Source organism: Pimephales promelas, chromosome 20, assembly GCF_988280905.1.
Source record: "Pimephales promelas chromosome 20, fPimPro1.hap1.1, whole genome shotgun sequence".
NCBI lineage: Eukaryota > Metazoa > Chordata > Actinopteri > Cypriniformes > Leuciscidae > Pimephales > Pimephales promelas.
In genome coordinates, this window is record NC_142788.1 from 19165399 (window position 1) to 19191688 (window position 26290).

General features: G+C 37.8%; 2 protein-coding genes across 16 annotated transcripts in view; one reads left to right on the plus strand and one right to left on the minus strand.

Annotated features, from left to right (window-relative positions):
* The first annotated feature begins 1276 nt into the window (after positions 1–1276).
* On the plus strand, positions 1277–15170 carry plekhn1 (pleckstrin homology domain containing N1). Its single transcript, XM_039651398.2, has 16 exons — positions 1277–1529; positions 3179–3269; positions 4085–4246; positions 5148–5228; positions 6463–6553; positions 7755–7888; positions 8215–8367; positions 9248–9328; positions 9443–9518; positions 9638–9783; positions 9878–10024; positions 11709–11957; positions 12081–12242; positions 12587–12808; positions 13391–13451; positions 14385–15170. The coding sequence occupies exons 1-16, from the start codon at positions 1456–1458 to the stop codon at positions 14564–14566; spliced, it is 2112 nt and encodes a 703-aa protein (XP_039507332.2). The 5' UTR covers positions 1277–1455; the 3' UTR covers positions 14567–15170.
* Positions 15171–16792: 1622 nt separating this feature from the next.
* The window catches only part of perm1a (PPARGC1 and ESRR induced regulator, muscle 1a), a 33268-nt gene continuing 23770 nt past the window's right edge, over positions 16793–26290 (minus strand). For all 15 annotated transcript variants that reach the window (XM_039651555.2, XM_089124415.1, XM_089124417.1 and 12 more), the window contains 4 exons: positions 22686–22822; positions 18324–21791; positions 17514–17627; positions 16793–17241 (listed from right to left, as the gene is read on the minus strand). In XM_039651555.2, coding sequence (XP_039507489.2) covers positions 17135–17241; positions 17514–17627; positions 18324–21759 — 3657 coding nt within the window. In that variant the 5' untranslated portion in view covers positions 21760–21791; positions 22686–22822 and the 3' untranslated portion in view covers positions 16793–17134. The remainder of the gene's footprint in view (positions 17242–17513; positions 17628–18323; positions 21792–22685; positions 22823–26290) is intronic.

The following is a 26290-nucleotide window of genomic DNA, read 5'->3' on the forward strand; positions in this document are numbered from 1 at the left end:
TCCATTACATTTCCTGGTTCTACTGGTTTGAATCAGCAGCCGCCCATACTAGAACAATAACCTCTGAAATCCAATTTCTGAGGGTCTGTTTGAGAAAAATATGCTGTGGGAATGAAACTATAAATAGTAAGAGCTGAAATGCATGGAGTTTACATACCCATACATTCACACATCATTAGACCTGAAGAACCATTCAGAGAATGTATTCAAACACAGAATTCCTCATGCAATAGCTAATCATCATAAAGACATACAAAGAGGCAGGCTATAGAACTTGTAATTGCATTTGTTATAATGTAATATTCTTGAGGCAATCTGCATGTCTGACATCAGGGATACAAACCGAATACAAAACGAGATTACTTTCACTTGTGCTTGATTACATTCAGGGAGTGTTGCTCTTTTAATTTGATTAGATCATATCTCACACACACCTTAGCAAACCATACAGTCACACGTGACAGGTTCACAGCAAATACAGATGAGTGTAATGCTCAGAAATACCTTATGCTCTTTACATATTATTTATGTTCACATTTTTATGGAAGATTTTGTAATGTTCTTTAACTGTACTAGTATTACTTTTATTATCATTATTTTAGTATTTTTAGATATTGATGCTGATATAAAAAGATAAACAACAATTTTTAAATTCTTCATCAGCCCATGCCTAACATAACTGGAAAAGTAAATAACAGCATGCAATATTCTGTTTTATTATAAAAATGGATTATATAATTAATATCATACAAGGTTTAATAACAAAGGTTTTTTCTTTACCTCACAAAACGTTGATACGCTAGTATTGTTATTATCATTATTATAAAAACACCACGTTTGCGATTGTCTTTTTTTTCTGTTATAGAACTTTTTAATTACAAAGACATTCATTTACAGACATCCTAAGTGTATTAATTACTTAAGTGAGTGAATAATATAATCAGCCAGTAGTATTCAGAGCACGTCTATGTCCAGACATGTTTGGCTTGACCTCTTAAGGGACACCAGCAGGCTCCATTCAGACTTTAATGCTCTTTCATCATAGTGTTCAAACATTCAAATCAGCGCCATTTGCCCACTATAAGGTGTGAAAAATTACACGTTCCCCTTTGTCATTTAGGCTTTACTTAGTGAGGGGATCTCACGCTGAAGGTGTGAACTTCATTGCTCTGGTCCCCTGTCCTCATCTCCCTCCCACCCTCCCTCCTCTTCTTTGCTCACACACACACACACACACCTCACTTTATCTCCACCCACTGACACACTCCCTCTCTCATACATTCTCCTCTCTCCTGTCTGCTGCTTCAGTATCAGTCTCGTCTCTCTGGTGAACAGACACTCACTCACTCTCTCACTCACTCCAGAGAGGCTGGATTACAACAGGGATCACTGAATTATTAGTCCAGCCGACAGATACACCAACAATCTTTCATCGAGGAGATATCCAGTATCAACATGGGGAGTAGTATGTCATGCGTTCCCCAACACAACTTCAGGTTCTCCAGCAAGAGTTTCATACGCAGGAACAGGTAAGAACCATGAGAAACTACCTTAAAACTATATGATGTTTTGGGTGTCATGCAAACTAGAGGGAAGTCATGTAAATGTTCTGATGTTTAATGTTGAATTGATATGCCAGGAGTCTGGAAAATAACAATATTACTGTTCAAACACTGCAAAAATAAGTTAAAATGTCTTTAAAAACAAGAAACATTCACTTGAAAAGCGAAAAAATGTAAATATTGTGTATGAGAAATGAATGTGATTAGTTTTCAGAGAATATATTTAGAATTAAGTTTATCTCACCCCATTGACGAACATTTTCTACTGAACTAAGTTGTGTATGAATATAATATAATATAATATAATAATGGCTTGTCATCCTTTGCCATTTTACTTCTTAAATAAAATATTTATTAATATTTAAGACAAAATACTGTAATGACCTACTGTAGTGCTTCAGATGAACACGGATTGGCAGTTTGAATTAAGCGGTGTAATGATGCTGTCTGCAAACCTCATTTGCTCAGTGACAGGATCTCGCTTCACACTGACTGATACACTCATCTGCTAATAGAAATCACCAGTGTAATGAAGTTAGATCTATTTCTGTTTCCAGAGTAGCCTTCAGGGCAGAGTTCTGAGTTCTCAGGTTTCGTGGGTTTTTCAGAGAATTGGGTTTATCCTGCACAGAAAGTAATACTATTGTGCTTGCACAGCTAGTGACATCCGAATAATTTACTGCTGTCAAATTTGGACACCTTTTCTGACTAACAGCCTGTAAAATAGACAGAGTGTTTGTCCGTTTTGTCTGGTTTGCATGTGCTCTGAATGTATATTGGTGGGTTCAGTTAAGGTTCAGAGTCCTAGATCATAAAAAAGCCTTTGTATTACTGCGAACATATCAGATCAGAGTTCAGTGTAGCGGGACGCGGCCACTTTTAAACCCAGGACCCCTATCGGATTTAAAATAAGTGCAATGAATGATGGTATTTTTAATGAAAACAATAGATGAAAAGGTAATGCCTCTTAAGTTGTCCCTGTCAAACTTTCCTCACTTTTACAAGCATGTTCTGTGTTACAAACTGCCTACAACCTGCATTCTTCAATGGAATGAATTCTCCGGATGCCAAACACATCCATCACTGAGCCCTGGTAAATCACCGATACTTCCCATTATTGTCTGGGTGAATAAGCCCAGTGTTGTTATGCTAATTGCATTCAAAGCGTAGACAGATTGACAAAGAGAGAAAAGAAAAACACGGGAGTCTCTGAGGACGTCTTTCTCACTGAGGATGACTTCCTCGCTGACACGGACTTCCTCAGCGTATCGTTGGGCAGGAAGAAGTTCATTATACAGATCTGACACTAATGATTATAAATGGAGGTCATGGGTAACAAAAGGCATTTCATGAGCTTGTAACATAAGCTTTATTGTTTTTTCTCTTTAAATGGTGCAGACTGAGATGTTGAACGCGAAGGAAGAATGGACGTGTAATGGTGATGTAATCTTTTGTGTGGGACACTGAGCACTGAAACTTTACAGAGAGCTTGACTCAGACTCAGTGTGATTAACTGATCATCCTGAGTCAAGATGTGGGGTCTATGTGGGGTCACGTCCATCTTTTCTTATCCCACAATCCCATACATGTCTAACTATCTCTTGTTTTCTGAGCAGCAGCCGTTTGTTCCGGAAAAAGTATCCACAAGAGGGACAGGAGAAGTCCAACAGCATCATCAACATTCTCTGCACAGTCACCCCAAGAAAGGTGAGGAACGTCTTTGGTTTTCTTTGGTCATCCTAGAGTTTTAAAAATGCTAGCAGTAAAAAAAAATATAGTTGGTTTAACTTAAAACCTGGTTGCCTTAAAATTTTGAGTTCATTGAAATGGAAAAAGTGAGTTAATACAATGAAGGAGAATTATTTAATCATCAGAAACTCAAAATATGATGTTATCTGAACTAAATAAATTATTTAAGTTGATTTGACAAAGGAAAAAATGTTGTGATTACTAATCTTGAAAAGATTTTGTGTTAAAAAAAAAACTGTTCAAAGGGCTTTAAACGATTCCAGACAATGAATAAGGGTCTTATCAAGCGAAACGATCGCTCGTTTAAAAAACTAAAAACTAATAAAGTTTAAGTTTTATACTCTCAAATGGTCGCCTTGCTCTGTTCTGTGATGCGCGTTCGTGATCTTCCTGTTCGAACACGTTCATCAAAAATGAACGAATCTTTTTCCGAGTCAATTCGTTTACTTCGTTCGTTGAATCAACCAAATGACACGTTTCATTCAAAATGGGAAGCTTTGAATGTTCACAACTTTTGTAAATAACTTATAACTCATAACTTAGGGCAACATTCTTAGAATGTAAATGTGTATAAATCATATTTTGCTAATGTTTTTCAAGCTGTAATAACATTGTATTAACATTACAGCAAGAACGTTTTGTTTGTAACATTTGCAGAACATTAGCCACTATAGTTGTGAGCACATTCCCTAGTAGGGCTTTCACATAAAAGGAGTGCATATATCTGATATTATTGAGAAAAATGACTAACTTTTATCACTGTGTTGACATAGGAAATGTCACACAAAGATCTCCAGACGATTGAGAACATCAAATGGGACCCTCCGTTCCCCTACGACCCAGTTAGCGGATGGAAGAAAAGCAGCATTAATGTGAAGAACTATGGCAGAATGATCAACAGCTCCAAAGTGCGCTTCCGCTTCCTGCACTGCCAGGTAAGACACACCGACTCGCATTCAAAACAGATCCAAACAAACGACACGCAAAAACAGTTGCCAAGAATAATCATTCAATAAACCACTCAATACAGACTTTCATAAGATGAATAAGGTGGTCTAAGCGCACACATGACACACGCGTCTTACTCACTCTCAATGATCTAACACACAACAAACAGGTGGAAGATACAAGATGTCACAGTGGTTGTTTAAAGCGCAGTGGGAATGACGTACATGCTTTTGCTGATTAATTGATGCTAGTCGGTTTGAGGAGTTTAGGCCATGTCGGAACACGCATGGATGTGAAGTGTTGTGAAACGCTGCAGTGTTGCAGAGATTACCTAGGGCAGAGCGCACTGATCAAACCACTGATATATCTCACATTGGTTCAAAAGCGTGGGAATTGCTTTGATTTGATAACATGTAATACTGAGAAAAGAAATGAGTGTGAAGGTGAAGGAAAAGAAATAACAACCCAACACAGGATGAGCTTAAAGGAGGACATACTGTACAGTGGTGATTTTACAATTGAAAGGAAATGTTACCTAACAGTATTTCTGATAATGGCATATTCTGTAACGTGGTAAAGTACAGGCCTACATCAGATGAAAGGAAATGAGCTGTCCCTGATAGATCAATGTCAGTCTCTAAGAGCAAACAAACACCTCTCACTTGATTTACACAGGAGTATTTATACTAGGGATTGTGAATACGATTGCTACACTGAACTTAGCTCATTAATGTTGTGTCTGGGTGAAAGATGTTGTTTTGAGTGAGTAGTCAGGCTAAAATCATTTAATCCACCAATGTTGTTGAATTCAAGCCTTTAAAGCAGCGTTACCCAGAACGATCCCTCTGATTGTGTTGATCCTAAGCTGATGAAGTGTCTGTTTTTCAGGATGTGCATGACTGCTACCTGGACCTGTTCCAAACCCATCTCCATTTTGTCTCCAACAACACAACTGGACTCACATACCAGGTAAAAGATGCACCTATTCATGTTTTTTATACAATGCATACCATAAGTCGAAATGAAAAGCAGCTCCATATATGGCCATGTTTCTGTCATTGCCTTAGACACTAACCGTCATTTGAGTCATATGGTAACGAAGACGGAAATGACAAGATTTATGGGCTTTGTGATGATGTAAAGTGTGTCACCTCTCCATACCAAAAATGCCACACTAAGATGTGTAATTAATCATAAAATCTGTGTCTCATCTATTGTCACCTGCGTTAATCTGGTTTTATTGTGTCTCTATTCATTAACCTGAGTCACTGGGAGGCAGCCTGGTAATAAATGTTTGTTAGCCATGAACAACATTGTGCAATACTGAATGTGTCAGTGACGGACATCTAAAATTGTATTAATTCATATATAACAACATAATAACATTTCTTTGTTTTTATTTTATTTTATTTTAAAGAGATATTTTAAGATATTGTATTTTATTTAAAAAATATGCTATATACAGTTATTTTGTATTTTCCATTTTGAATTTTTGTATGTTATTTTGTATTTTTTTTTTGTTTAATTATTTATTAGTTATGAAATATTTTTGTTGTTTAAATAATAAATAAATACACATACAATAATTTTGAATCCCAGTTTTTCAATGTAGATTTTTTGGTAACACTTTCCAACAAGGTTCATTACACACTCTAAGAAATGCTGGGTTGTTTTAACCCAATTTTGGGTCAAATATGGACAAACCCAGCCATTGGGTTAAAAATGGCATGAAAAAAATGTAACCCAATGGCTGGGTTTGTCCATATTTTACCCAAAATTGGGTTAAAACAACCCAGCATTTTTTAGAGTGTAATATTAGTTAACTACATTAGTTAACATGTACTAAAAATGAACAATACTTCTTCAGCATTTATTAATCTTAGTTAATATTAATTCCAACATTTACTAATACGTAATTCAAATCAAAGGTTGTATTAGTTAACATTAGTTAATGCACTGTGAACTAACATGAACGCACAGTGAACTTTATTTGTATTAACTAACATTAACAAAGATTAATAAACACTGTAACTAATGCAGTGCTCATCGTTAGTTCATGTTAATGCATTTACTAATGTTAACTAATGAACCTTATTGTAAAGTGTTACCGATTTTTTAATAGCTCTGTATAGAAAAATGTCCATTTAAATCACTATAAAGGAAGACTACTAACGTTTTTTTCCCATGTATTTTTGTTATTCAGGGAACACTTCCTCTCAAAGAGCTCACGATTTGCAAGGTGCAGAACAGGAACAGCTTTGGTGATCTGCAGGAATTTGCATTCCAGATAAACGGTGAGTGTTCTTGATAATCCAGGGTTGAACAAACAGGAAAAAGTAGACAAGAAACACGAGATAAAACAAAAGGAAGAGACAGTTACATAGATATAAAGATTTTTACAATCCATTTTTTTCTCGGTGTTATTTGAGGATGGAATTTGTGACTCTCAACTAACCGGAAAACAAATGATTGTTGAGGTCTTCGTCGTAAAGCCACACTATGTAGGCCCAAAACCACTTCCCATGTTCGGACATTCCAGAGGTTCAAAAGCACTAAGACTAACTGAACCCTCCTCCGTTTGCCACTAGTAAGAAGAGAGATAAATTGTCCTTCAAGGCCCCCCTTGTTATACGACAGGTGCGCCTGAACTCGCTCAGCTGCGGAGCTACGAAGGCCTTCCCTCTTCACCTCTCCTTCACAGTTAAAGTTCTCCACATTCCAGAGCGCTGGACCTGAACACACAAGTTTGCCTATAAAATGTTTATGAGAATTTACCACATATGAAAACATTAACTTTATTGCTTTTATCTGTGCTTAATGTTCTCGGAATATTGAGTCAATGTGGCCGTGATTGAGTGAAAAAGAATTAAAGCTTAACCGTTACGTGCCGTTAAGTCCCATTCTCCAAATTACTGAATAAATCTCCTTATTTGCCACAACATCATATCAGATGGGACTCACTGTTTTAGGAAAGATGATGTCTTAGATTGCTGGGAGTGAGATTTGGGAATCTATGAGGCACATCACAGAATTTCCAGTCCTGACTAGACCTCTATGTATTCAGGGAAAAAATATAAGTCTTACACATGAACACATGCCTTTGCTAAAAAAAACATCACACTTGACTGGAAATGACTGTACAGGGCAGGTCAGAGTTGCTGATATCTGCACTGATAAAGGCTGGAATGCGGGTCTGATAAAATGGAGATTCCAGGTTTGATGCTTTCTTTGAGAATAGCTGAAGGGACAACTGGTTTACTGCTAATGCATGGCATGTTGTAATGACAAGAGCTCTTGAAACAGATTGTTTGCTCTCAGGTCAGAAGTGTCAACATTGACATTTTGACATGAAACAGAGCAACGGTATCTAGACAAATGCATCTATACTTAAAAACATGTGATTTACCGAAATATTCAGCAACCTGTTGCCGGCTCTTAAAGAGATCCAGATGGTCATCTGACCTGACCTCTGACCCTTGTCTTTGACCTTTGTAGGGGTCAGCCTGAACCCTATCATCGTGTACTGCTCGACAGAGGAGGAGATGAACAATTGGTTTGGGCTTTTGAAAGAACAAATCGAGGCTAATGGCGGCAAAGCAATCGAACCGGAGACGTACACGAGAATGAAGGTATGGTATCAAATATTAAAAGCATATTTCTGTAATGAACGTAAAAAAGGTGTTAATTCAGGTCAGAGTGACGGTCATTATCCTCTGGGATTTCATCAAGGAGTGGTTTCTTTTGTGGTCACGTTGATCGCACTTGAAAAAGACTTTTCTGTTCTGACACATGCTATTTTGGCAAGTTAAGTCATTGAGCAACACATCTGCATCCAATAATTAGCAGAGCTATGGATTTCTCTGAAATTCCCCATACTGGTGGTGACACTCTATCTCTCTATTCATGCCTGTTGTTTCTTTTGAACATTGATTTAAAGCCAATATTTCCTCCAAAGGTACAGTGCTCAGAAGAGACCCCAGTGGGAAAGGAGGAGTTGAGGAACTCCATCAGTAAAGAGCCCATCTATGAGTGGGAGGGCTCGCAACGAGAGAGTCTAGGGCCCATCACTTACGTCACAAAAGTCAAGCTGCAACATATGCCATGTCAGGTAAGAGCTCTAAAGGATAATTATACCATATATATATATATATATATATATATATATATATATATGTTTACTCTGAATATATATATATGTTTACTCTGAATGAGCCATTGAATGAATTGTTTTGTCTTAGTATGAGGAGGGTCGAAATTCACTTCCATGTTTTCTTGAGAGGAGCAAAGCAAGCTCAGTTTACACTCATGGTCACTTTCACACCACCCTCATTAGTCAACGTCTGCCTGGTATCAGCAGGTCTGTTTGAACAGACAGCAGCATACAAACACACAGGGACACTAGTTCATATTATGGGACTGTAGTGTGTGTAACCAAATATCCGGTATACGTGTGACCAATTATCTGAACCTTTTTTCCGGACAGCGAGGGAGGGTGAGCAATTGATAGTCCTTCTTAAGTGTACTGTGAGAGTGGAAAGGGTTTGCTTGTGAAAAGGGTGTGTAAACCAGTTGCTTGCCTCACGCACTTCACTTGACTCACCCAACAGCTGTCTTTGAACACACCCCGAGGAGCTGAGCTAAAACACACACTAGTGGTTGCTGCAAGACGTATCCAGTGCTATGCACCCTGCTGTGCAAAGTGATGGTCAAAAATTGTTATCACACAACAATCATTCGCCCAATCGATTCGTTCAAACACACCGATTCACTTATGTTCAAGTGATCAAGTTCATATTAATTTCGTTTAAAAACTATGATTCATTACGGAGACGCACAACCATAGGCGCACAACGGGCTTTGGAAATATTTTTTGTTGGTGGAACAAAAATAGAACAGTATTTGCAATGTGTCTAAAATAAGTTAATCAATCAATATTAGCTTCTTGTCTGTAAAATAAATAATAGTAAATGTCTCTGTTCGGCTCACAGGAGCAGTATGACCGTGTGCTGGTGTTGTACCCCAACTATCTCATAATTCTGTCGGAAGAGAGTGATGGCCTCTTTTACAAGGTAACTCAAAATTTCATTTGCACAAATGAATACAGCAGTAACTCTGCCTAAATAATTTAGTGAATTTAGTGATGCACTGGAAATAATCTTTCACTTTTTCTTTTGCAATTGCAGGGCAAACTTCCTCTCAACATGATCACGGTTACAACTCCCTGCCAGGACATCAAACCTAACACGTTAATGATTGAGGGTGAGTTATAACTTTAATTGCCGGATGTTATCGAGCATGGCACAGATCTACTTTGTCCCCTGTTTCTGCACAGAATCTGATGCATATCTGACTCTAACTCTTGTGGGTTTCGTTGTTAGGGAAGTTGATAAACCCCATCATCGTGTCCTGTCTGGACAAGAGTGAGTTCCATGACTGGATCCAGTTTTTCAAAAGTGCTGACGTCCCCATCCTCAGCCCTCCCCCCCCTGTGTATGACATCATTTACACTCCAACACAGAAACAGGTGAGCGATTGCTTCTATCTTGAACATGGTGTTGAATATCTTAGATATTGGCCTGAAAATGCTGTGAGATATTCACTTTCCCTGTTATTCTCAGGCTCTGGATTTTGACAGGTGGAGCGGCAGCAACCACAGCGTTACTGACCCATTAAGGCAGTCTCAGGACAAACGCAGATCCCATGAGCTCCAGCTGCCTAGTGTTGATGACAACCCTCTGTCCCCCGGTTATGCTGAGCCTCTCTGCGTAAGTGTCTATCCAAACATCCTAACCCTAACAGCCCAAACCCATTAACATCAAGTTGTGAACATGATATTTGTCCAGCTTTAATGTGTTATAGGTAAGTCTTCCTAGGTGAACTGCTCTTAGATTTTTACATAGTTTGATTTCATATCTGGTGTGAAATTTGGGTTAGGCTGGCGGTTATCTAGAGATCTAAAATATGGGGCATTGTTCTTTAGGATGACTTGCATGTTTACTTTGGAGGAGCAGCACATGGTTGTGAAAAAAGATCAGCAGTGTTTCAGTTGATCTGTTAATAATTAACTTGTGTGCAATCGATTTCTGTTGTGTTGTGTGCAATCAATTTCTGTTGTGTTTCACTAGTGGATTATGCTGAATACTAATTTACAAAGAATCCAGTCAAAAAGTATTACATTCTTAAAGGGATAGTTCACTTTGAAATTAATTTTTGATATGTTTAAGCTTACCTCAGGGGCATCCAAGATGTAGGTGTCTTTGTTTCCACAGTATTTTCAATTTTGACATTTTTTGGTCAAACCGTTCTTGTCTGTCAGTCATATGCAGTTCTATGGGGATCTCCTAAAAGAGAATGCACAGAGAAGTCCAAATTAAACATGATTTAATGACTCGTAGTGATGGCCTGAGACATGAAACGAGCGGTTTATGTGAGAAAACGAACGAATAGTTTTTACCTCTTGTTAACAGCCGTCGTCCGTCAAAGTGATCTGAATCACATGTTGTCCAACTGAACCGAACTGAACCGTCCAACGTTAACTTACGCCGGAAGTGATCTCTCGCGCGCGTCTAAAGCTTTCTTTTATTGTCTGTGGTCTAAAGCCCCGTTCACACTACACGCTACCAAGCGACGCGATACCATTCATTTCAATGGTGAGCGGGCGACTTCCGGCGGCGACCGTTGGCGACCGGTGGGGCGTGTTCAGCGACGCGACAAAGTTGTAACGTTGGAGACAGTTCCGTTAGGTTTAGTTGGACATCTGATTTAGATCAGTTCGACGGCTATTAACTATCCCTTTAATTCTTTTAGCTCAAATGTTCAACTCTTAATATGTTCATGTTTGAGATTTAATCCTACATGGTCATAATATGACAATCTAATTAATTTTAATCAACAAATTGCCATTCACAAGACATTTTACTTCTGTAATGCAACATGTGATTGAAACACACTTGGATATTCAAGACAAAATGTAGGACAAAGATTTTATGCACAAGAATTGATTGGATTGTGGTATATCAGAACAGAGGCAGACTATATGCAAATTTGATGATCAACATTTGGTTGGTTAACGTTCTCCAAAAGCTTACATGGCCTCAGGAAAGGAAAATAGTTTTAGATAAAGACCAAGTCACAGTATGACATTTTTTTATAAATATGATTATGCTAACCATTTTTTTTTGGTTTTGGATTTTTATTTGCATATTTTCAGTATTTATTTTTGATTTACTTTTGAGTCATTAAATTGTGTGCCTTTTTCGTATATTTCTTATATTTACTTTATTTCTTATGTTTAATTTAAATTGATTTCAGTTAGTTGTCAAAGCAACATTTCTATATTTTATCATTTGTTTATCATTCGTAATCATAAAGTTAGTTGTAATCTGGTAGATGAATGTGAGTAGCCTACAGTCCAGTTAATCAGTTTGTGTGTCGTGTGTGTTGGTACAGTTCATTTCCAGCAGGCCGACCTCCTCAGACACTCAGTACTCAGCTCACCTGGGCAGCCGGAGCAGCAGCTTCTCCTCTCGTGTCAGACCCGTCCCCGACCACCACCCCATTTCTCTCCACTACTCCTCCCCGCCACAGTCATCCTATCTCGCCTCTGAAGGACCCATGTCACCGGTTTACAACATGCCCTACAGTTCTGTGCACCGCAACGGCCCTGTTCAACGAATCGAGAAGGCACCACTAGTCAAGGTAACAGAATATCCCTCACCAGATGCCCAGCCTAATGTTTCGTTCTATTTTAATTATTTGCTTACAATTTCAGAAAAGGAATAAATAAGAACATGCGTAACTTTTGCATCTGTCTTTGTTCAGTCAAACAGCTGGAGCACGCCACAGACGAACGTCAAACACCAGCTCTTTGTTCCTCATCGCCACTCGGACTTGGTCTCCCACCGCAAGCCTCTCTCACCCCTTTATGACGACCCCAGCACCCCCAGTATGTACCCTCTGGAGGAGAGCTCTGCACAACCGTCGGTAAGTGGGTCAGGTTATCAGATCCGCTCTCTCACTTGACACCGCTGCCTTCGGTGACCAAACACCCAGAGTCGTTGATTTGACGAGCTAAAGCCATGGAAAGTCCCCATAGCCTACATTACTAATTAATCCATTCAGATGCATAATGGAAAAGGCTGCTCTGCGAACAAGACAAAGTGTTATCCTGAGAAAGATGCATGTTTGAGACAATATTTCTACACAGAATACAGGTTTACACTTGTCGGGTTTCTTTCAACACAGATTTAGGTCTAAATCCTTTAATCAGTTTAATTCACTAAGCTATCTTCTAAATCTCATAAAGTACGTGTTTTTCTGCTATACAGCACTCTTCTCGGGGCTCTGTTGAGCAGTCGTACCCTCCTCCCCTCCCTTCCTCCTTCCGGTTGTGCACCCCTCCTCTTGGGCGGAAAAACCGACACGGCCAGGCCCAGGAGCCGGAGGTGGTCTGCAGCCAGAGGTCGGATGAGCTGCGAGCCCAGGCCGTTTCCAGACTGAAGATGCTGCCCGCTCCAAACCGACAGCCACAACACAACCACATCTCTCAGGTAATGGGACAGTAGTTGTTTTCCTTTCAAGACTTCCATTCTTTTCAGAAATAGAAATCGTTTTTCAATAGAAATAGAAAAACATTGTAAATGTCTTTAGTATCACTTTCTGTCAATGTTGTGTCCTTGCTGAATAAAAAGTATTCATTTCTTTCCCCCAAAAATTATACTGACCTAAAAAAAATGTAGAAATATTTGGTTACTCTTTATTTCGATAATCACTTCAGACGTTCTACTAATTATAAGTAACTTTTCAACTACATGTCAACTAACTCTCATTAGACTGTTAGGTGTTAGGCTTTGGGTTAGGAGAATATGTTTACTTGTAGTCGCCAAGTTACTTATAGTCAGTTGAATGTATGTTGGGGGACCAACAAAATAAAGTGTTAGCAAATATTAAGCTGACAGTCTACTAATTCTCTAATGACAGTTAGTTGACATGTAGTTGAAAAGTTACTTATAGTAAGTAGAATGTCTGAAGTGGGCTATCGAAATAAAGTGTTACCAAATATTTTTGTAAATTTATGTAGCCTCAAAATGGTAATGAAACTGATCTTCTATTCTTTGTTTTTTTTTTTACAGAGAGGTTTCTCAGGTCACACTGTCATGGAAGCACAGAAGATATCTTACTGTTTCTCACCAGGTAAGAATTTTTTGGAATGCAAAACTTAGGAGGCAGTTACAGTTCCACAATAGTGCATGTTTCACGGACGTACATACGGAACTAGATATGCAAGATATGCGCACAGCAATTTGCATCACCAGTTTTGTGACAAGTTTTGTTTAGCGTGTGAAATTTTGACCTAGATCATGAGTATTTTTATGGGCTGGTTAAAATAATCCAAATGAATTTTGCTTAATCGTTTCATGAGGTTACACCATATACACTCTTGCTTGTCAGGATTAAACACACCATAGGGAGAAAATAATCCATGGTGACACGTGCAAGTCGTGCATACAGTATACCAGACTCTCACGGCACAGCTAATAGGATGGTTTTAGAATGACCTTTTCCAGCACACACACACACACCGTTTGATGGGGTGTGGTGGTCCAGGCAGGACATGGCAGTGGAAAGACTGCAGATGAAGGGGTGTGTGTGTGTGTGTGTGTGTGTGTGTGTAACATGGCTCAGGGTATTTTAAATGACAGCACTGCAGGTGGCAGATGAAGGAAAGACCAGCGAAAGGACAGAATTACAACCGAGAGTGATTTAAAGCTCACAAGTGGGAGATCCTTCAAGACATCTCAGAGCCTCTCTGTGAAAAGAACACAACAAACGACTCGTTAGATCTTAAATTAGGGCATTGAGTATTTAGATGGCTCAGTTTACTGACTTCTAAACCTTGGCATGTGATTTTGATTTAAATACAACCTTCTTTACATATTTTTACATATGAAAATTCATTGATATTCCTATAGTGAATATGCTTTTCTTGGTACGCTAATGAAATATTTCCGTTTCTAATCTATTATTCAAAATTGTGGGAACTCATATTCATTAAAATATTTATTTTAATAATTAAGATTTGAAAAAATAAAATAAATAATAATCATATTTTTTGTCTTGTCACAGATGACTCTTACCTTCAGCCAATGGAGCCAGATGACCAGGAAATGGACTATGATAACATATGGGAGTTTGACCGGGATAATAGGATGATTCAGGCGCTGCCTGAAACTTCACCACACCGGACACTGGCTTACTTTGGAGCTCAAGGCCTGGGCGCTATGACAACACAGCAGAGATGGTCATAAAAGAGAACAATGGGCTTATGCCCGTCCAGACTTGCACACATAGCAGACTAATCAAAGCCACACATGCACAATGGGCATGTCTTTACCAGGGGCCGGCATGCCCGAGTATCAGGATATTCACAGTTTGTTTATTCAATGGCTGAATGACATATTTTTTGCACATGTAATATCCTTTAATTCTGTGGTGATGGTTTCACACTGCTGTATGCATTCGGTACGAACAAGTGCGATGCGTTTATGTATATATTAATATAAGAAAAAAAAAATACTACATTTTTTCAAAGTTAGTGTTTATGTATATATGAATATAGGTAGCATTTGTGAGTTTTTCCATTTAGTTTAGTTTGTATCCTTACAAACTACAGGCAATTGTTGGTATGTGGATATTTTTTAAATACCAAATGTAAATATATTCCTTTTTATATTTAAGTAAATTTAAGTTTTTATTATTATTGATTATCATTATTCTATTTATACTTCTTTTTTATGGCTTTCTACTATCTGTTCAAAATATGTATTTGTTGTGTGGAGGTCAAAGTTATTCATTTAAAGAAAACGTTTGTACTTTTTCATTGTTTATGACAAATAAACAGCTGTAACACTGCTTTAGCTGTCCACTTTAAATGTGTGGTTTATCTTTATTTTTACATTTTTGAGTGATTTAAATGTTTTAAAATAAAACTAGTTCTCTGAACTCATTTACTCTGTCATGTTGTGTAGTACATTTAACTTAGTATGGCTAAACAGTGACAGTGTGTTGGGAATTATGAATAGGTCTGTTAGCATGGCCTATATTGTGACCTCAAAGACTATAGGTACCTCAGGGTTCTGGAGCCATCTGCTGGTAACATCTAGAAGTACTACCTAAATGTCTCAATCTTGCATATTTCCTTAACTTTCTCCAGAACTGTTTGAACACATCTTGGTTTCTATTGCAAAAAGACCATAACGCATGTTAATTCCCCTCAGTTATAACAAATTTTATATTTATCAGGTTTTCTGGCACAATCATAGTACAATTGTTTTGTCACCCCCCTCTTGTGGCCAAAATAAGTATTACTAGTAATACAACCCTGCTGACAATGCTCTCAAATAAACATATTTATTTGGGGTACAACTGACAGAAAAAAATTTCCTACATTACATTTAAATGGGGAGCACTATAGAAATGACATTTGAACAAATCAAACTTTTCAGATCTGAAGTGATGTCCTCACATTGGCATGGGATTTAATTTTTATATGGTCTATAAATACACCAAAAATAATTTGGCACATAAAAATTCCCAGTATCTCAGTCAGTAGTATCAAACTATATTAACTGATTGTCCACAGACATTTGCTCTTCCATTGAAAACTCTCCACTGATACACACACGTCCATCTTCAACACTTCCATAAGCATCTCAATATCAATATTAATCAATAAATACCGCTGCTCTCATCACTGCAAACAGTGAATCCACAATATCTCTGAAAAAAAGGGCTCATTAAAAGAGAAGTTCACTTTTAAAAAAAACTTTTGCTGATAATTTACTCACCCCCATGTCATCCAAGATGTCCATGTCATTCTTTCTTCAGTCGAAAAGAAATTAAGGTTTTTGATGAAAACATTCCAGGATTTTTCTCCTTTTAGTGCACTTTACTGGTAACCAAATGGTTCAAGGTCCAAAAGACAGTTTCAGTGCAAACTGTTCAAAGGGCTTTAAACGATTCCAGATCATGAATATATAATATAATAGTTAATATAATATAATAGTTTTATAAGCTCAAATGGTCGCCTTGCTCTGTTCTGTGATGCGCGTTCGTGACTCTCCTGTTCGAACTCGTTCATCAAAATGAACAAATCTTTTTTCATATCATTTGGTTCATTCATCAAACAAAATGAACGAATTGACTCTGGAAAAGAACAGGACCGTCACGAACGCGCATCACAGAACAGAGCAAGGCGACCATTTAAAATTATAAAACTTAAACTTTGTAATTTTTTTTTAAATGAGCGATCGTTTCGCTTGATAAGACCCTTATTTATCATTTAAAGCCCTTTGAACAGTTTGCACTGAAACTGTCTTTTGAACCTTGAACCGTTTGGTTCCCAGTAAAGTGCATTATATGGAGAAAAATCCTGGAATGTTTTCATCAAAAACCTGCATTTCTTTTCAACTGAAGAAAGAAAGACATGGATATCTTGGATGACATGGGGGTGAGTAAATTATCACCAAAAGTTTTCTTTTTTTAAGTGAACTACTCCTTTAACAATCAACATTACTATTTATAACTTTTTTAAAAAAAAATATTGGATATGCAGATTACTGATATGTTCATACTCTAAATATACATATTATAAACCCTACTGCCACTGGTCTGAAGTCACAGTCATCTGTGTAAGCTTATCAACTGAGTTCATCAGCATTAAAAGCACACGAGAGTGTGCATCATATTAATAATATGTACTGAGAATGATGGAAAATGCCCTGCATGCACATTTGACATTCATCAACACCCTTTTGGATTACAAGGGAAAAGGGTGATGTGACTGAAATCAGATCTGGAGACCATCAGCTATGGAGTTATGCTGGCTCTAACTGACGCAAAGGAGTTTTTCCAGAGACCTCCTCCCTCTTGTGTCTGCGCAGGTATCGTATGGCAGAGAGTGCACTGACATTCGCAAGAAGAGCTGAACAATAAAAAAAGAAGCAGACATGCGTCATTGTGAATTATTATGAATCGCACTCCTTAATTCCTTCTTATTTTGTTGTGATGCAGAGCTTTATACCAGGGCAAGAGGCTTAACTTTTCCTTTGTAAAAGCAAAAAAAAAATTCAAAACACGCCTGAACGACTAAAGTAATGGCTCACTTGAAACACTCACAAAACCACAGTAAAGACTATGAGGATTGAAGCAATTTATGGCAAAGCAATAAGTATATTCATAAACAAATATAAATACCAGCTTTCCAGGTGTCTGCTCCAGAGCCTGTCGATTTCAGCACCCACGAGGCAAAAGCAATACAAACCAAGCACATGTCTGCCTGTTTAAGAAGCAAGAATGGGGCATCCAACCCTAGAAAAGAGGCATTAAAATCCAGAATATCAGTGCAGAATCACTTAATAATCAACCAAAATCAATAAATAATTGAATCTACACAATTTTTATAAATTGGTTTAATTATGAGTAAAACTAATTCACTGTGAGTTATACGCTATTGTTTGCTATTATAAGTTTGGTAAGATTGTTAAGAACAGTCATAGTTGGATATTTTTTGTGGAAATTTTGTGAATATTCTTTTGAGAATTTTTTGCAAGTTCTCTTTGTATTTATTTTGAAATAGAAATCAATGTAAAAGTTCAACTTTTGATTAATTTAATGTATCCTTGCTAAGTATTCTTTTGCATATAAGTGGCCTGGTGTTCCTGGAGTTTTCTCTATTTTTACTTTCAAAGTGAAACATGTTCATAAATTCTGGCACACTGCAGATTTGAGAAGCTGCCCAGCATGAGCGTAGACCGATTCGCACGTACAAACATTCTTACGGCTCGGGCAAGGCTCGACATGTGACTAGATACTCTCAGTCAGCAGATATTTACTTAAAAGGGATGAGAGTTGATTAACATATGACTAACAGAAATTATTTCCAGAAAATGTTCTATGTATGCTCTCATTTTAGTGTCTCGTATGTCTGATAAAGTTTATTAAAGGGAACAAATAAACCCTTTGAGTTTCAGTGTGTGCAGAATAACGTGTGGTAGAAGTTCTTACTTGGATCAGCAACAACTGTCTGCATCTCCTTACACTTCTTCTGTCGCTCAGCCAGATGCTGGAAGATGCAGTTCTCCAGGTTGAGGAGCAAGGAATCTGGGAAAGGGCTCCCATCAGGGCCCAAAGCATTAATTGGTTGAATAATTCCTTTGGGAAATGCCTTTACAGGGACGAGTTCCCCAGAACATGTCTTCTCTTCAGGGACGGTAAAACCTGTGCGTCGATCTCTTCTAAATGAAAGAGGGTTCGTCCAGAGGGAGTCGCTCTGAATCTGATCTTCAGAATAGAAGTGCTCATACATGTCAACAGGATCATGGTTGGGAGATTTATGGTCATTCTCTGTCACTACCTTGATAACCGTGTTCTCATTCTCATCATCTTCGTCCGAATTCCCTGGGGAATCTGGGAAGAAATAGTCATATGCCTCTGGAAACTGAAGGTTTCTGTTAGCCGAGCGGGAGCAGGAGAAAATGGGAACCATTTTATCTCCACCTGACTCTTCTACAATTGGACAAACAAAGCTTCCAGCATCAAACTCTGAGAAGAAATGGTCATACATCTCAGGCACAGAAGTGCCTGTTACATCAACGTACGAAGCAGCTATGCTGTCTGCACGAGACGCACAACGCTCTGGTTCATCCTCACCGAAGAGATACTGGATTATTTCAGAAAATGTGATTCCACTGGTTTCTACTTCCTCTTCATCATCAGACAAGCTCTTTGAGCCTGAAGTATTCACGTGGTAAAAAGGATCTATAAAATCATCCTCTGAGTGGATCGAATGCATAGAGGCATTTCTCAGTATTTGCCTGATTGGTTGAGCATCTAGAGCTTGCAGGTTCTGCACGCTAATGTTCTTGTAAATTCTCCTGAAACACTGTTGAGCATTAGCCGCGTAGACATGTTCAGGAAGAGTGGTTTCCGAATTTATGAACACCATTTCTTCACCCACAACCACTGGATCTGGATCATTCTCCCACATCACACCACAAGAGCTAGGGAACTCACACGGCTCGTCCTCTTGCTTGGAAGAAAATGTGGTTTGAAGCTGTGCAAGGTCTTCGTCTAGATCAGATATGTAGGACATGTCTCCACTTAAGCGGTCCGGCTTAGAGTCGTTAGGTAGTGTAAAGTAACCAGAGTCTCCAGCATCTGTAGTGTCCGCAATGCTACCATCCTCTGGCTGGGTTAAAATACTTGTGTGCTGGGTGTTACCCATTTGCCGTATCCGCAATATGTCATTGATGGTTAGCTTCTCCATTTCATTCCAGAAGGATGAGATAGCAAACACAGGCGACGGAAGATGGTCTGCAGCATTAAGAGAAACACTCTCTAGATCTTTGGCTCCACTTTTCGACTCTGAGGAAGTGTACTTCATTTCAGCTAGTGTGTTATGAGGCAACTCTGAAACATCTTGTGTTGGACCACTTATGTGTTCACTAGATCTGGTAGACTTGCCACAAAATAGTTGTTCATCACTGGCCGAAACAGCAACCTCATTAGCACTGATGTCTCTCTTAATGTCTGCTTCATCTGAATTCTCTGGTTTTATGGGTGAGGCATTCACATGTAATGCCTTACTTGTCTTAGTTCTGCTTTGGATCTGACTTTCATCAGCTCTATGATCAATGTCATCAGTCTTTGCATCTGTCTCACTTACAGGTATATTCACGTTTATTTCGATGGTTTGAGAGTCCAAATGGCTTTGATATTCTGAAATGTTAACTTGAATGCTTGTTTTCTGTTTTTGAAGAGTATCCTGTGAACAAGTAAATGTTTCTGCACCATTTCCATCTGAACAAGATTCTACTCCATCGCTGTTGTCAGTTAAAGACAACAAGCTTTCTTTGTCTGAAATTTCTACCATATTCCTTTTGCTTGACATGGTTTGTTCATTTTTAAATACTGAACAGTCGGTATCATTTCCTAAACAGGATAAATCTTTGTCCTCAGTCAATTTTAAAGAGGCTATGGAGGTAGGAGGCTTTGTTGAATAAGCAGCATTGGAAATGTTAGAAGATAATAAGGATTTCCTCTGACATCCTGCACCAGAATTATCAGTTAGAGGTGCTGATATGGTCTCTCTAATTCCGGTCCATCTCTCCAAGTTTACAGCGGCATCAAATTTAAGCATATTTAATCCACCTTCTTGTAAATCCAGAACTTTATTTATCTGGGGTAATGGAGGAATATCTGCTTTCAATTGCCCATTGTTTACAAGAGACACGTCAGGCATGCTTTTGGAAATAGTATTAAAGCTTGAGTGTACAACTTCAGGCTTTGAAGATACAGTGCCTAAATTATTGATAAAAGATGCTGGCAAGCTTTTTGAAGACTTCAAATCAGCTGAAGCCTCCAAGTCAAATATGTCTCTAGGCTTTAAAAGATAAGTATTTTGTGTTGTTTTATTTCTTTTAAATGATATGTCCTCTGTCTTCCAGACTTTTGCAGGAAGGCTGTTTATCTCTTCTCTTTGAATGAATCTCTCTTTCTCTGATTCACTTTGATGGATGTGGATCTGAGCCTCATATCCTGGTACTTGCTCAACACTCATTCTCTTCTTCTTCTTCCTTTTTCTCCTGAGATAGGAAGGTGACACTGGGATCTGATTGACTGCACAATCTTTTGAGTCCGATCTGTTTGAGGCATCCAGCTGAGCAATATTTTGTCTTGCTGCGATTTGTTCTGTCATATCTTTCCTATTTACCATTACTGCGTTCTCTTTGTTAGGTGGCTCTGTTTCAAGTTTCAGCTCTAAGTCTTCGCTAAGATCACCACATTTTACCTGTTGCTCCTGTTTCATTCTTACTGTAATTAGGGGAGTTGACAATGACTTTCCTCCAATGAGTAGCTCAGTGTTAGACTTTGATCCATATTCGTCTCTATAAGCGGGTGCAGCTATATCACCCCAGGTATTAACCACACCCTGCTTAGTGATTTCACCTTTAAGACTGGCCTCATTTCTCCCAGATGGACCAGTATCTATAGACAGATTATCCTGCTTTTCAATCAAACCCTCCAGATGGCTTGTCTCCTCACTTCCCCAATTAACAACATGGCTTTGTTCCAAGGGCTGTTCATTTTCTGTGACTCGTTTTAACTGCTCAAAGAACAGATTGACAGTCTGAAGGTGCAAGTCTTCCTCGCTGCCAGAGAGAACCTGCTCTGGACTACTTATTCCGTACTTACTAAGGTAATTGTACACAGGCGAGCCCTCACAGACTGGCGGGCCATCCATCTGAAGGTCTGGATCAGGCTCTGTGTCCACAACCGGGGTCCTGTTTAAAAAGTGGCAGCCCATCTCATCAATGTCACTCATTCCAGAGTCCTCTCGACTGGCAAGCTCTGGAGAGAGCAGGTCACAGTCCTCGCACTCCTGAAAAAAACAGTTCCAGTCTTGGTCGGAGATGTGCACGCTGTATTCAAAGTCATCCATCGTGAATGAATGATACACAGACGGTTCTGAATCTACAATTTAAATAAATTAATCAGTCAGTGACATGAATAAATAGTGTGGCAAAGCAATTGCACAAAAATAGGGACATATTTGAAAATGCAAAAAGTAAATGTTTTTTTTGGCATCATGGGAATGGCACAACTAGTATCAACCGAAAGGTAATTAATCTAAACATCTATGCTACTCTTTTTATAAACTAGGGCTATATGCTGCAACCACACATGATACAACATCTTTTAAATCAATTTTCCAGAAACAAGTTGCACTTGTCAAAAACACAATACAAACTTTAAATAATAGCATTAATTGTAGCTTTAAATGTATATATTTTGTGTATTAAATAAACAAAACAAATATACTGTCATATTCACATAAATAATGTGAATATGAATCCCACTTTCAATAATTAGCATACATTTAAAAGGTAAATTAGTTACAATTTCATTACGATTTTTTACTCTATTACCATTTTTTTTATATTAATACAATCTAGTAATACATTTTCAAGTTGCATAAATGCATTAAAGGTGCATTAAAATGATTTGTATCAGGTAAAAAAAAAAAAAAAAAAAAAAAAAAAAAAAAATCGCCATATCATTATAGTTTAAATTAAAGGCAATTCAATCTGTTATCTGGCCTCAGATGATATCAGAATCAGTAACGTTGTATTGGAAAATACAATTTCAAACAAAGGAAAAAATTAGAAACTATATGTGGTAAGTGAATGACAATTAATTATGCACAATCGATCACAATTCTTTTGGAAAAAAAAGCTTTACATTATTGTTACAAATGCATGGTTGGTGAATTAAGTCCACTGCATTCCTTAACATTTGAGATTTTTCTACGGTGTGCACACTATTATCAATCTAATACTAAACTCAATGCAGAAATGAGTACAGTACCTGTTCAATGGTGTCAAAGTGCAGAAGTCCCAGTACCACTAGCACTTCAGTAGTAGGCATAGTGAATGCCCTTTGAGTGTCCTTACCAAATGTAAATCAAATGCAGACGTCAGAGTAAGACCGGTACACCACAGGCCCTATGATTTGTTATAAATAGAACAGTATTACACATCACGTAATACACGCAGTACTCTCTCTCTCTCTCTCTCTCTCTCTTACATACATAGTTTTACATAGTTTTTTATGTATTGTATATTATTTAAGCATCAGTATAACACAATATGTCATCTCATAATATCTAACATCATTAGAATAAAACACATTTTACACATGGGGAAAACCGACTGTTAGCTGACTGATCAGCTGACTGTGTATGGAGGACTCTCAAACTGGATGTCATATGATTGTGTCTGTAGCCAGCTTTCTGCTGTGATAGCAACCATGTATGCAGTATCTTCTTTCCCACTGCTTAGAAACAAGCCATGGCAAATGGCACTCAAGGTATTAATGTCAAAGTCAAAACACATTCACATTTTGATCATTTGACCCAGCCGTGATGGTCTGACTTCAAACCAATGCTTAAAATGTGTGCTGCATATTCTGCAAGGACAGTACAGAAAAAGACACTAGGAAACCAGATCATGCTTTTGAAACAAATCCAGCAAGAAGTAACATTTCACAATGATTTCTATTTGAGTAAATAACAAATGGGGTCTGAGGTCATGATTAGAGAAATCAAGATTATAAATGTAGACAGTAGGATGAACTAATCTGCCCAATTTGCGAAGTCATTATTAAGTCATTATGATATTAAGATAACACATGCCATTATCTACACAGATCTAATTGGTGTCTCATGCCTTCTGCTCTTCCTTCATTCACAAAGGTCTGCACAAACTCCATAGAGAATGAGGACGAATTGTAGCACAGTTTTATCATTTTACTTGTTATATTGCAAAAATTAAACGTGAGAACCAAAGACTCCGCATCAAATAACAAGTCGGTGAAGCCCCTTATCTTTCACAGAAGGAATGTTATTTGAGTCTTTCTGAAGTGAGAAGTTTGCTTGACATTCAGACCAACAAAACCCACTTTTCATTCACTCTTTTAATTATTCATGACCTTTATACATTTGATTCTGGCTTCTGTGGGAAAACATTCCCCCCACCAATTAACCAACCACAGACCGGGCACGCTGCCCAGTGAGGTCTAACACTATCAATTCATCAGAGCTTTACTGAGACAGAGGGCCAAAAGCCTTGTCTTGTGAGTTTACTGCACCTGGGGCGGTGGGCTGTCTGAACGCGGGTGGGATTCTGTTTTCATCAACAGGATTAAGCCCAATAAATCCGTTTCTGGGATTAAGATCGGGATCTGTTTGGACTACTTAGCGGTGGCTAATACAGTGGTGTTTCTTCTCTAATTGTTCTGCTGTTTCAGCTGCAACTATTCATCGCATGACTTTTCAATCCCTTGTAAATAGAAACCTCCAGGTCAAGTGACAGTTTATCAACAAAGCACCTCTTCTTCAGTTACGCATGTGACAAAAGACAGTATAATGGTATTTCTTCGAAAAAATGAAGAAAAAAGAAAATAAATTGAATTCATGGAATTCTGGAAGCTTTGTCAGTTGTGTCATAGTTGCTACATATGCAAGTATCTTGAGTTTAACTTAAGTAGCTTTTGGGGAACTTGGTCTGTGTCTCTGATAGGCTAACTAGTTTACTGAACAACTACATATCTTCGTCTGGGATTTAGCAAGAAAAACTGAAACCGTATTAGCAGGAAAAGGAGGCCCTTCACCATACGAATAAATGATTGTGGTCTAAAACCATGGGGTTTTTACCAATTAAAATGAACCTTTTGTCCCACACGCCAAAAGCGATAGAACTGTAATCATTAGATAGCTACCAATCATAGGAGTCTATTAATAATTTGAAAGAAACATAACTTTTGTCTCAGTGACAATAGAAATGCCACTGAATTGAATTTATTTTTTAAACAATTATATTAATTCGGATAAGCCGCCTAACACGGGTTCGTTCTTTCAATAGTGTTTGTGAGCCAAAAGTGGTGGTGTGACACAAAAAACGCGAGTGTCTCCACAAAATCTGCAAGCGGTCACAGAAGAAGCATCTGAAACGTGTGATGTATAATACTGTGTAGCCTAAAGTCTAGGCTAACCACTTGTGAACGGTTGACAAAAATACCGTGGAAACAGCTTCCTCTCTTACTTTATTTGCTGCATTTAAGAGATACTAGTCACATGACAAATATTCCAGGAACTAAGCAACCACATAAGTAAAGATGGCAGCCGTTGGGTTGTGCTGCACTTCCTCCAGTTAGCTATTACAAAAATGTTGCAGTTCCTCCCACATGGAAAAAACCTATATAAACATGTTTTAATATAGGTTTTGATATATGAAGAGCTCTTTTCCAAAACGCTATAAATCCATTTCAATAGTTTTCAGGAAAACTACATTTTTTACCTAGACCCACACATTTTGTGAATATTCAAATTATCCTGTTTAAATGTTTTATTGGTTCAGTCTGAACATTTTGAACAATAATTATTAAATCAAACAACAATATTGTTAATGATAATTTAAAAGTTAATTTTATTTTTTTCCAAAACGCTATAAATCGAAATAAACCTCAAACAAATAGTACCAATTTCAACATATGCATGAAAAAAAACAAATTATTAATACCAATTTCAACATATGCATGAAAAAACGAATTATTAAAAATGATCAATATATGATAACGATATTCAAAAAAGGGATGGGCACCCCTCCAGCACATGCACACACACACACAGGCTACATAACATGTGAGCAAAGCGGAGCAGCATGACGCTTAAATATAAGTTAAAAAAAAAAAATAAATAAACATTTCACATTTGTTTTTAATAATATTACATTACTTATTTTTATTATTTCATCTATGTTGAGTAGGCTATGAAAAGGGAACCGCATGAGATGAGTAAGATAGGATCAAAATTCAAAAGCTGCCCAATATCGGAAAATATTTGGAGTGCGTCAGACATGATTTTGACCACTTATTAAGTTTTGTTTTGTAGAAAGCTTGTAAATTTCGTTTCATTTAAATTGTATCTTCATTTTAATAAATGTTTTCATCGACAAATTGACTGGATTAATACATTAGAAGTAAATATCAGACAATATAATCAGGACACAGAGGCGCGCAGGTGAACCGGAGCGCGTCTCATAATATGAACCGAAACACCGCGATGCTTGCCTCAGACAGGCCTGAGAACTAAGCTACAGAAAGCTTTAAATATCTACTTTTAAACAAAACAATTAAAAACTAAAATAAATTGGCAACTCTCTGCGTATGTAGGCTAATTCGAAGTATGCGTTTTTCTATGCGCGTTCACTGCGAAGATGGCGAGTAAGCATCATCAACTTTATCTTTGTTGCTGACACTGACAGAAAACACTAGTTTATTAATAAACAATTCAAATGTTTCATGCATAATCATTATATTGCCGGTTCTTTGTGGCAAGCTTTATGCATACGTTGAGATGCGGAATATGCAATTAAAAACGCTCATATGGTTTCTCTCCCATTTAATTAAATCAA

Excerpts from the sequence above, each read along its gene's own strand:
- plekhn1 (XM_039651398.2), top strand. The coding sequence starts at position 1,456 with ATGGGGAGTAGTATGTCATGCGTTCCCCAACACAACTTCAGGTTCTCC. Across the intron at positions 6,554-7,754 it reads ATTTGCATTCCAGATAAACG|GGGTCAGCCTGAACCCTATC; the intron begins GTGAGTGTTCTT and ends TGACCTTTGTAG. Across the intron at positions 12,809-13,390 it reads AACACAACCACATCTCTCAG|AGAGGTTTCTCAGGTCACAC; the intron begins GTAATGGGACAG and ends TTTTTTTTACAG.